Genomic DNA, 12,441 nt, shown 5'->3' with positions numbered 1-12,441 from the left:
GTGTTGGCTTCGGTCACACAGCTTGAGGCTGTTGCCAGTGGGCATCACTGTGGGCGTCCGGCTGGGGGTTTGTCAGGGACGGCCAGCTCGTCCCACGCATCCCCCGATCGGACTACGACTGTGGCTGCCCGGGATACTGCCCACATTGAGGCTGATCCCTCACCTGTGGTAGAGTGGGAGGTCGTCTCGAGGTGTGGCAGGGGGCAAAAGACATTCCGGAGGGCTGAACGGAAGGCCTCTCCAGTTTGTCTGACGAACCTGTTTCAGGCTCTGTCTCTGGCTGATACTGATCTTCGGCCGGAGATGGCTGCTTGTCCTGTTCCAGAGGTTGCCCCTCAGTCTGCAAGGTCCGGGCAGTCGCAGAGGGTGGGCTTGCTGGTAGTTTGGAGCTCCAACGTCAGGCGCGTAATGGGGCCCCTTAGGGATATGGCAGCAAGAGAGGGGAAGAAAACCAATGTGCACTCCGTGTGCATACCGGGGGGAGTCATTCCAGATGTGGAAAGGGTCCTTCCGGATGCCATGAAGGGTACAGGGTGCACCCATCTGCAGGTGGTCGTTCATGTTGGCACCAATGATGTGTGTCGCTATGGATCGGAGGAAATCCTCTCTGGCTTCCGGCGGCTATCTGATTTGGTGAAGACTGCCAGTCTCGCTAGCAGGATGAAAGCAGAGCTCACCATGTGCAGCATCGTCGACAGGACTGACTGCGGATCTTTGGTACACAGCCGAGTGGAGGGTCTGAATCTGAGGCTGAGACGGTTCTGCGACCTTGTGGGCTGCAGATTACTCGACTTGCGCCATAGGGTGGTGGGGTTTCGTGTTCCGCTGGATAGGTCAGGAGTCCACTACATGCAGCAAGCAGCTACACGGGTAGCAGGGGTTGTGTGGTGTGGACTGGGCGTTTTTTTAGGTTAGATGGCCTCGGGAAAGTACAGAAAGGGCAACAGCCTCAAAGGGTGCGGGGAAAAGTCAGGACATGCGGGGACCAAGCAGCAATCGGTATTGTAATTGTAAACTGTCAAAGCTGCGTTGGTAAAGTACCAGAACTTCAAGCGCTGATAGAAAGCGCTGAAGCTGAAATCGTTATAGGTACGGAAAGCTGGCTGAAGCCAGAGATAAATTCTGCCGAAATTTTTACAAAGGCACAGACAGTAGAAAGGATAGATTGCATGCAACCGGTGGTGGCGTGTTTGTCGCTGTTAGTAGTAGTTTATCCTGTAGTGACGTAGAAGTGGATAATTCCTGTGAAATATTATGGGTGGAGGTTACACTCAACAACCGAGCTAGGTTAATAATTGGCTCCTTTTACCGACCTCCCGACTCAGCAGCATTAGTGGCAGAAAAACTGAGAGAAAATTTGGAATACATTTCACATAAATTTTCTCAGCATATTGTAGTCTTAGGTGGAGATTTCATTTTACCAAATATAGACTGGGACACTCAGATGTTTAGGACGGGTGGTAGGGATAGAGCATCGAGTGACATTATACTGAGTGCACTATCCGAAAATTACCTTGAGCAATTAAACAGAGAACCGACTCGCGGAGATAACATCTTGGACCTACTGGTAACAAACAGACCCGAACTTTTCGACTCTGTAAGTGCAGAACAGGGATTCAGTGCTCATAAGGCCGTTGCAGCATCCCTGAATATGGAAGTAAATAGGAATATAAAAAAAGGGAGGAAGGTTTATCTGTTTCGCAAGAATAATAGAAGGCAGATTTCAGACTACCTAACAGATCAAAATGAAAAATTCCTGTTCCGACACTGACAACGTTTAGTGTTTACGGAAAAAGTTCAAGGCAGTCGTAAAATGCGTTTTAGGCAGGTACGTGCCGAGTAAAACTGTGGGGGACGGGAAAAACCCACCGTGGTTCAACAACAAAGTTAGGAAACTACTGCGAAAGCAAAGAGAGCTTCGCTGCAAGTTTAAACTCAGCCATAAAATCTCAGACAAACTGAAGCTAAACGATGTCAAAGTTAGTGTAAGGAGGGCTATGCGTGAAGCGTTCAGTGAATTCAAAAGTAAAATTCTATGTACCGACTTGACAGAAAATCCTAGGAAGTTCTAGTCTTACGTTAAATCAGTAAGTGGCTCGAAACAACATATCCAGACACTCTGGGATGATGATGATGGCATTGAAACAGAGGATGACACGCGTAAAGCTGAAATACTAAACACCTTTTTCCAAAGCTGTTTCACAGAGGAAGACCGCACTGAAGTTCCTTCTCCAAATCTTCCCACAAACGAAAAAATGGCTGACGTCAAAATAAGTGTCCAAGGAATAGAAAAGCAACTGGAATCACTCAACAGAGGAAAGTCCACTGGACCTGACGGGATACCAATTTGATTCTACACAGAGTACGTGAAAGAACTTGCCCCCCTTCTAACAGCCGTGTATCGCAAGTCTCTAGAGGAACGGAAGGTTCCAAGTGATTGGAGAACAGCACAGGTAGTCCCAGTCTTCAAGAAGGGTTGTCGAGCAGATGCAAGAAGGGTTGTCGAGCAGATGCGCAAAACTATAGACCTATATCTCTGATGTCGATCTGTTGTAGAATTTTAGAACATGTTTTTTGTTCAAGTATCATGTTGTTTTTGGAAACCCAGAATCTACTCTGTAGGAATCAACATGAATTCCGCAAACAGCGATCGTGTGGGACCCAACTCGCTTTATTTGTTCATGAGACCCAGAAAATATTAGATACAGGCTCCCAGGTAGATGCTATTTTCCTTGACTTCCGGAAGGCATTCGATACAGTTCCGCACTGTCGCCTGATAAACAAAGTAAGAGCCTACCGAATATCAGACCAGCTGTGTGGCTGGATTGAAGAGTTTTTAACAAACAGAACACAGCATGTTGTTATCAATGGAGAGACGTCTACAGACGTTGAAGTAACCTCTGGCGTGCCACAGGGGAGTGTTATGGGACCATTGCTTTTCACAATATATATATAAATGACCCAGTAGATAGTGTCGGAAGTTCCATGCGGCTTTTCGCGGATGATGCTGTAGTATACAGAGAAGTTGAAGCATTAGAAAATTGTAGCGAAATGCAGGAAGATCTGCAGCAGATAGGCACTTGGTGCAGCAAGTGGCAACTGACCCTTAACATAGACAAATGTAATGTCTTGCGAATACATAGAAAGAAGGCTCCTTTATTGTATGATTATATGATAGCGGAACAAACACTGGTAGCAGTTACTTCTGTAAGATATGTGGGAGTATGCGTGCGGAACGATTTGAAGTGGAATTATCATATAAAATTAATTGTTGGTAAGGTGGGTACCAGGTTGAGATTCATTGGGAGAGTCCTTAGAAAATGTAGTCCATCAACAAAGGAGGTGGCTTACAAAACACTCGATCGACCTATACTTGAGTATTGCTCATCAGTGTGGGATCCGTACCAGATCGGGTTGACAGAGGAGATAGAGAAGATCCGAAGAAGAACGGCGTGTTTCGTCACAGGGTTATTTGGTAAGCGTGATAGCGTTACAGAGATGTTTAGCAAACTCAAGTGGCAGACTCTGCAAGAGAGGCGCTGTGCATCGCGGTGTAGCTTGTTTGCCAGGTTTCGAGAGGGTGCGTTTCTGGATGAGGCATCGAATATATTGCTTGTCCCTGCTTAGACCTCCCGAGGAGATCACGAATGTAAAATTAGAGAGATTCGAGCGCACACGGAGGCTTTCAGACAGTCGTTCTTCCCCCGAACCATACGCGACTGGAACAGAAAAGGGAGGTAATGACAGTTGCACGTGAAGTGCCCTCCGCCACATACCGTTGGGTGGCTTGCGGAGTATAGATGTAGGTCTAGATGTAGGTGTAATGCCCCATTATGCATAGCACCTTTGCCCCCCCCCCCCCCCTCCCCCCCCCTCTATCGTTTTCTTTACTCTTCCTGCACTTCTGTGGCACTCCTTTTGTCTCTTTGTGAGCCTGTTTTCCTTTCCCATCAATTAGACTGAGCTGTTTGTGTTGTTCCTCCCTTAGTTTCTGTCACCTTAGATCATGGGGCGAATGACATCACTGTTTGCCCCCCCCCCCCCCCCCCTCCCCCGCCGCCTCCCAAAAAAGGTCAACCAACCAACTAGTATTTTATATATGAAAAATGGTTACTATTTATGTAGAGAGTACAAAATATTATTTTGATTTCATTATTGCTTTTTTTTTTTTTTTTTTTAGGTGGCTGGAAGCTATGTTGCAGGAGCCATTACCATCACCTACATTGCTAGAGGAGGGTTTACGGAATGGAGTTTACTTAGCTAAGTTGGGTAATGTTTTAGCACCAAAGGTAGTCCCCAAGAACAAAATATATGATGCAGAGCAAAGGCGTTACAAATTAGCTGGATTGCAGTTTCGCCATACTGACAATATTAACTATTGGCTCAAATCCCTTGAATTTTTGGAACTACCAAAGGTCAGTATCTGTGATATATATGTATGTAAAATAATTTATTGTTCCAGTTTTACACTGTAACTGTGGTGAGAAACTGATATGTTGTGCATACAATCAGATGTGCAAAATATGGTTTGGTATGAAATGTCTTGCGCTCACTATGGGGACACTGTTGGAATTCTATGTTAAAGTCTCGATAAATTTTTAGTGCATTGCTTTCTTGATAACTCATTATCACACATATCTAATTAGTCAGGTTCTACAATAAAATACTCTTGGTTTACAAACTGTGTCCCTTCGAATAGGACACTAGAGCTTTTGATAGCTGTCTCCACCATCATCATCAGGAGTTAAAATCACTGACTGCTGAAGCTGGTCCAGTGTTCCACATATATAGGTGTGACACAGCATCTGGAAGCTTCCAGAAAGGGCAGAAGTAATGCACATGTAAAAGGCAAGTTGAGCTGCTCGTAGCAACACCGTCCCGGCCCTGGACTGAGTGACATCAGGTGGTGCAAGGTGGTGGTAACACATTTGAAACTGCCCTCTTGCCTCCCCACGAGTGTCTGTAATCTGTCTTTGCTCTCACTTAATATCAAAAGCCCGCTCCAGTGCCATTCCAAGCATGTGCCTCTGCTCTCTGTTAAAGTTGTTGCTGTTTAATTTTGTCTGTCTCCTTTATAACAAAATTCCAGTATGGTGGAGCATGAGCGAAGATTCTTGTCTTACGACCATTTTCTAGACAAAATACAGCCGTAGCTGACTTTTCCAGTTCCCTTTGTTTAATATGTTGTGAATGCTCTGCACGAAGTTCAGCAACACTGTGAATAGTTTGTCCTATATAAATGTTACTGCAGTTACAAGGGAGACTGGTCTCAGTCCATGTCTATGCAACACACTCCTATCTTATTGTTGCTCCACAGCATGGAAGAATTGCACCCATCTTGGCCTCTTCCACCAATTCAAGAGATACCTTTCATCAGTGGCACGTGAAAACTTTTGCAGTCTCTTCTGTCCTGTAACCATTTTTCTTGAACACACTTCTCAAATGCTGAAATTCAGACTGTAGATGGTCATCATTGAAAATATTGTTTTCCCTGTTTACTAATGTGTTCAGGCAGGTCTCTTGTTTGATGAAAGTTATTGCTCTTCAAGTACCAATCAGTGTGTGTATATTGCAGTCGGATAAGGAGCTAAGCACCAAATTAGAGCGACGGGGTGTCCACTTCATCTGGCACGTGCATAGGGAACCCAAAGAAAACAGGGTTGCTACTAGTGCTTTCATCTTGGCTTTTGAGTGTGACTCGTTGCGTGAAAAGATCGAGGTGATGGTTTATCGTTGTGACATGAAACCATACGTCCCTCAACCTATGCGGTGCTTCAAGTGCTGGAGCTTTGGCCACATGCCATCTCGCTGTACCTCCAGCACCACATGCAGGGATTGCAGTCCTCCTCTGCACCCGGGTGACCTATGTGTGCCTCCTCCCACTTGTGTCAACTGTGGGAAGCACCACTCCCCCTGCTCACCTGAGTGCCTTGTTCTCCATAATAAGCGACAAATCATGGAAATAAAAACCCTGGACAGGCTCACCTATCAGAATGCGAAGAGGAGATATGAACGGCTTCATCATGTGCAGATGACTACCTCATATGCAACGACTGCGGCTTCATTGCCCATGGTGGCGATGCCTGTCCCTCCAGTGGGCCCTCAGGACCACCCTGGCTCTTCTCCTGTGTCTGTGATGGGGGACACTGCTTCTTCTGGTGCTCCCAAGGTACTTCCTTTGGGAGACCAACTCCCCAAATTGACGGGAATATTGGGGACCACCCCTTCCCCCCCCCTTCCCGCCTCCGTCGGAGATATACCAGTCTCCTCCGGCTTCTCGCGCACTGAAAGGATCCCTTGGAAGTCAACCTTCTAAGGCATCCTCCAGCGCGACAGCTGACATCAGTCAGTGGCTCAAGGTTCTGGGAGCAGCAGATCGCAGAGCTTCCCGCTCTTTGTCCGTCCCTGGCCCCCTTTCTGAGACTCCCTCCCAGGTTGCTCCTAAGTAGCAGTGGGAGGAGGAGAGGAAGAAGAAGAGGAAGAAGAAGAAGAAGAAGAAGCTGGCTACGAAAGCAGAGGTTCAGGTCGCCTCTGTGCCACCTGCTACTACCAGCTCTACACCTGAGAATGATTTGCAGATTTTGGCGTCCTCCGATGACCTCAATCTCGCCTCCTCTTCAGACGAAAAGGTCCTCGATTCAGGCTCTCCTTCGGTGGTAGTAGATGACCCAGCAGCGTAATCTGCCTCCTCGGTACCTTCACGCCTATTTCGGCCGTGGAAAATGTCACTCCAGTGGAGTTGCAGCAGTTTTTTCCATTACCTTGCTGAGCTCCATCAACTTCTCAGCCTTCACCCTTTCTTTTGCATTGCTCTCCAGGAAACTTGGTTTCCGGTGTTGCGAATCCCTGCCCTCAGTGGCTATTGGGGTCACTGTTAGGTTGTGGACACCACAGGCTGCTACCGTCTGCAGTATCTATCTTCCACCGGATGTTGGTGTCCAACATCATATATTGGCTGTGCTGATAGCCCAACTGCTACTATGTTTTCTGTTACTGAGTGACTTATAGCCCATAACCCTTTGTGGGGTGGATTGGTGGCAACAGGCCGCGGTACTGTCATTGAGCAAGTGTTGGCACAGCTCGACCTTTCTCTTTTAAATGATGGCGCCTCCACACATTTCAGTGTGGCACATTGCATGTACTCAGCCATCGACCTTTCGGTCTGCAGCCCTGGCCTTCTAATGTTTGTCCAATGGAGTGTACATGATGACTTGTGCAGTAGTGACCATTTTCCGATCTTTCTGTCACTGCCCCAGCATCACTCACCTGGGTGCCCCCCCAGATGGGCTTTGAATAAGGCTGACTAGGACTCGTTCGCCTCCATTGTCACTATTGAGCCTCCACCATTGGCACCCGTACCTCTCCATCGCAGGTTTGGGCCAAGATTAGGTGACTCTATGGCTATTGGACCCCCATCGGCCTACCTGCACTTTCCCTGAATGGAGCAGTGTGTACTGACTTCGAAACGATTGCAGAACTCTTAGCAGAGCATTATGCTCAGAGTTATGCTTGTACGAATTACCCTCTGGCCTTCTGCTCCCTGAAAGAGCGGTTGGAACTTCAGAGCCTTTCATTCCATATGTGCCATCCCAAATCATATAATGCTCCATTCAGTGAGTGGGAATTCCAAAATACCCTAGCCGCTTGCCCTGATACGGCTCCCAGGCCGGATCGCATCCACTATCAGATGCTCAAACATCTCTCGGTGAACTGCCAGCAACACCACCTCGACCTTTTCAACCATATCTGGGTTGAGGGTGAGTTCCTGTCTCAATGGCGGGAAAGCATTATCATCCCAATGTTGAAGCCTGGCAAGAACCCACTGGAGGTGGACAGCTACCACCGCATTAGCATCATCAATGTTCTGTACAAGTTGCTTGAATGCATGTTGAGCCGGAGGTTGAGTTGGCTACTTGAGTCTCGGGGTCTTCTGGATCTGTCTCAGGGTAGGTTCCGTAAGGGCCGCTCTGCCACTGATAGTCTGGTCTGCCTAGAGTCTACCATCCGTACGGCATTTTCCTGCCATCAGCACCTGGTTGCTGTCTTTTTTGACATGCGGAAGGCATACGATCCAACATAGCGACATCACATCCTCACTACACTTCATGGGTGGGGTCTTCGGGGCCTGCTTCCAATTTTTATTCAACATTTTCTGTTGCTTTGTTCCTTCCGCTTGCAAGTTGGTCCCTCCCATAGTTCCTCCCGAGTCCAGGAGAATGGGGTCCCGCAAGGCTCTGTCTTGAGTGTCTGCCTCTTTTTAGTTGCTGTCAATGGGCTAGCTGCAGCTGTGGGAACGTCCATATTGGTTTCTTTGTATGCTGATGACTTTTGCCTGTACTATAGCTCCACTGGCATTGCAGTTACTGAACGGCAGCTACAGGGCGCTATCGGCAGGGCGCAGTCTTGGGCCGTCATACATAGCTTCCAGTTCTCGGCCACCAAGACCTGTGTCATGCATTTCTGCCAGTGTTGCACTGTTCAACCTGAGCCACAGCTTTACCTTGTCTGTGAACCTCTTGCCGTGGTGGAGATGCATCAGTTTTTGGGCTTGCTTTTTGATGCCCGGTTGAGTTAGCTCCCTCGTATTCGGCAGCTTAAACAAATGTGATGGTGCCATCTGAACACTCTTCGTTGCTTGTCACACCAGCTGAGGCGCTGAACAGTCTACCCATTTATGACTGTATCAGGCGTTGATTCAGTCCCATATCGATTATGGGAGCCTGGCTTAAGGTTTGGCATTGCCTTCTGCATTGTGGTTGCTTGACCCCTATACTTCAATGCGGGATCCAACTCGTAACTGGAGCTTTCCGCACAAGCCCTGTAAATAGCATACTTGTGGAGGCTGGTGTCTGTCCATTGCGGATCTCGACTACTGGCCACTTACGCTGCACATGTTTGTAGCTTACTCGGGTATCCAAACTACAGTCTCCTGTTCCCCAACTCGGTCGTCCGTCTTCCAGAATGACGGCCCCAGTCAGGGTGTACGATCGTGGTTCGCGTCCGGGCTCTTCTCTCTGGGCTTGAGTTTTTCCATCCCCCCACCTCTTTTCCAGGCCCATATATGTATACCCCTGTGGTGTGTGCCCCACCCATGCCTTCGGCTGGGTTTGGCACAAGGCCCGAAGGACTCAGTCCTTCTTGAGGCCCTCTGTTGCCGCTTTCTTTCCATCCTTGCCATGTTTCATGGCTCTGACGTAGTCTATACTGATAGTTTGATGGTTGCTGGTCGAGTTAGTTATGCTATTACTCTTGTGGATCATTCTGAACAATGCTCATTGCCGGCTGGCTGCAGTGTTTTCACTGCAGAGCTGGTCGCCATCTCTCGCGCCCTAGAGTATATCCGCTCCTACTCAGGTGAGTCCTTCATCATCTGTAGTGACTCCCTGAGCGGTTTACGAGCTATCGACCAGTGTTTTCCTCGCTCTCATCTGATGATGACTATCTAGGAGTCCCACGATACTCTTGCCCGTTGCGGCCGTTCCATGGTCTTTGTGTGGACCCTGGGCCATGTCGGCATCCCAGGTAATGAACGGGTTGATGGGCTGGTCAAACAGGCTGTCAATGTATCAGCCGTGGAGATTGGCCTTTTGGAGTGTGATCTCCAGTCAGTTTTGCGGTAGAAGGTCCTTCGTACCTGGAGTGATGAATGGCGCACCCAGCCTTCACCCAACAAACTTCGGGTCATCAAGGAGACTACCGGTGTGTGGCACTCCTCTTGTGGGCCTCTTGCAAGGACTCCATTGCACTCTGCTGGCTACACATTGGCCACCCTGGCTGACACACAGTTATCTATTGCGCTGCGAGGACCCACCTCTCTGTCGCTGTGGTTCTGCGTTGACAGTGGTCCGCATTTTGTTGGACTGTCCGCTTTTAACTGTGCTCAGTCAGACATTTGCACTGCCTGGTATGCTCCCTGCACTTTTAACAGATGACGCTGCAATGGCAGGCTTAGTTTTGAGTTTTATTCACACAAGGGGCTTTTATCACTTGATCTGAGGGTTTGTGTCTTTTTTGTGTTGAGTCTGGCCTTTGGCCTACGGTTTTAGCTTGGGGATTTTAGTGTCTCTCTTAGTGGTTGGCTTTTCCTTTTTTTGTTACCATGGTTGGCCAACCACTGTGTGTTTTTTAATTCCTCCTTTGTGATCTTTGTCTGTATCTTTCTTGTTCTGTGTCGTCCCTTGTCATCTGCGTTGCTTGTATTTTCTTCTGTGTAGGTGTGTTTGGTTTTGGAAAAAGGGACTGATGGCCCTTGTAGTCTGGTTCCTTCAACCCCCACAAAGCAACTAACCAACCAACCAGCTATCTTTACCAGGCCACCACCTACATCATATTCTCCGTCCATATCAAGACTTTTCCCTGCTCCACCCACTATTACTTCCTTATCTTCCTATGTAAAATTCCTACATAACTCCCCTATGATGAGCCAACCCTGCACTAGGCTTCACAATGGTGGTGACGTGAGACTCACTCCCCAACACTTCCTGCAACTGCTGGCCCACAGCTCTACTGTGTGAACTACCTAGCAACAGAACCTTCTTCTTTCCGTTAGACATTGCAACTGACCTAGGCCTCCTAACTGTTGAGGACTGCTGCATGTTTCCTACACCAACAACTACAAGAGGCTCCTCTCCACTCAACTCTGACAGTTGGTCAAATCTACTGCATATACGCAAAGTACAACTGTGTCCTCCTCCTAGCTGTCTTCCTGCCACTTGCCAGTTCACATTCCTCAGCACCCTTTACCCTCCTCAGCCTATCTAGTTTCTCCTTTGAATATTGTAACTGCCCCTGAAGGGCACAGGTCTTACGCTCCTGCTCTTCTGTCAACTTATTTCTACTATAGATTCTGCATTCCCAGGAGAGGATCTCGTTAGAATGCCCACTTGCTTCTCCACATCATTCCCCCCAATGAAAATACTTTGAACAAATCCCACACCGTAACCCACTACTCACAAACATACAACACAGCCCACACTTCTTATTCATGGTAAAATTTTACAGTTACTGAAAAAAAACTAAATGTCTGCATTGCCTAAGTTCAGTTACACTGGTAGAAGTCTTTATAGAACTAACAATAGTGGTCTCGAAATTTTCTCTGTACTAAGATAGCAACTACTTTTCTTAATACTACTAAACTATAATACCAATACCAAGAAAAATCACAAAATGTTTAGCTAAAACCAAAAAGTCAAGTGGCCAATGGAACCCTCAACAAAGTTAAAACAGTGAATGAAAATTTTACTGAAATATTTCACTAGAAACAATGAGAAACATCAGCTGAAAACTAAAGCACGAAATTTACTAAACCACTTCAACGCACAGAAAACTAAAACAACACAGCGAGTGAATTTTTCCAAAGGTTTATTAAATCTTTATTTTGCCACAAAGAGTACCAAGCACCGTTGAAAACTGTTAAATTTAATAACTGTATAACAGTGCGCAAATAACTTTGGCAGTACTGAGCTTTATAACCGCTACAGCTGCAGCCGCATGGCTCGAAATGTAAACACCCTACTGAGGCTTGAGGCTGAGATCAATGAATGTGATCTTAGTCATATGTTAGTAACTATATTTACATGTAAATTTTCTCTTTCTGCACTCATTTTATTCCTTGATGTTGTGGTTGTGGTATGGAGTGCCACCATCTGCAGGAAAGCGTTATGATAATGGAAGGTTACATTTGCTACCCACTAGCTACAAAATGATGCAACCATTTATTTTCAAAATCTTTTTTTGTTTAACAGTCCTCATAACATTTTCAACATATCTATTAAACATTGACATCTAAGCTCTTAATAAAGAAAATCATCGACAGACAGATTGTTAATATCCCAAAGTCAAGAATTAATTAATTAATTCCATACATTTTTTTTGTTTTTTTTTGTTTTTCTTTTCAGAACAACAGCCATTGTCATCCTGACTTCTCCTTCTTCAGTGTCCATGGCACCCCAAGTCGTGACGTTATAGTGCAAATGGCTCCTTCCTCACCAGTAAAACACTCGCCCTCCTTCGTGTCTTGTGGCTGTACTGTGCTTACATTTGCGCTTTGTATCTGCACATAAATAAAAAATACATGTACAGTATACAGTCTTTCCTCTGTCACTGTCTCCATAAATTAAGGTTTCTACTTGACCATCTTCCATCGGCACAGTAGAAAGGAAATGGGGAATGTTGCTACCTTGAATAGCAACATGTACCACTACAGAGATTGGATGCCAATAATGCTGGCAGATGTTTTGCTAGTGTGTCGATGGGCAAACTGATTACATTCTGAGGTCCACAGTTAGCTCAAAGGGTGTGGCCTAAGTTTGCTATGACTGAATTGAAGTGGGACAGTTCTTTTTCATTGTGCTAGAGTGGGACAACTCCTCAGCTGGGGGACCAAACTGTAAGGTCACTAACATGAACTTTTATAGTCTCAATCTCTTCCTCTGTAGTGTG

The 12,441-nt window shown here is 46.7% G+C and overlaps 1 protein-coding gene across 1 annotated transcript in view; it reads left to right on the top strand.

Annotated features, from left to right (window-relative positions):
- Positions 1 to 12,441, top strand: part of LOC124612604 (ras GTPase-activating-like protein IQGAP1) — a 340,604-nt gene that overhangs the window by 34,815 nt on the left and 293,348 nt on the right. The window contains exon 3 of the mRNA XM_047140897.1: positions 4,181 to 4,415. Coding sequence (XP_046996853.1) covers positions 4,181 to 4,415 — 235 coding nt within the window. The remainder of the gene's footprint in view (positions 1 to 4,180; positions 4,416 to 12,441) is intronic.

This window comes from Schistocerca americana, chromosome 1 (genome assembly GCF_021461395.2).
Source record: "Schistocerca americana isolate TAMUIC-IGC-003095 chromosome 1, iqSchAmer2.1, whole genome shotgun sequence".
Classification (NCBI taxonomy): domain Eukaryota; kingdom Metazoa; phylum Arthropoda; class Insecta; order Orthoptera; family Acrididae; genus Schistocerca; species Schistocerca americana.
The sequence above is the reverse complement of the archived record's forward strand: the minus strand, read 5'-3'. Positions and strand labels throughout refer to the sequence as shown.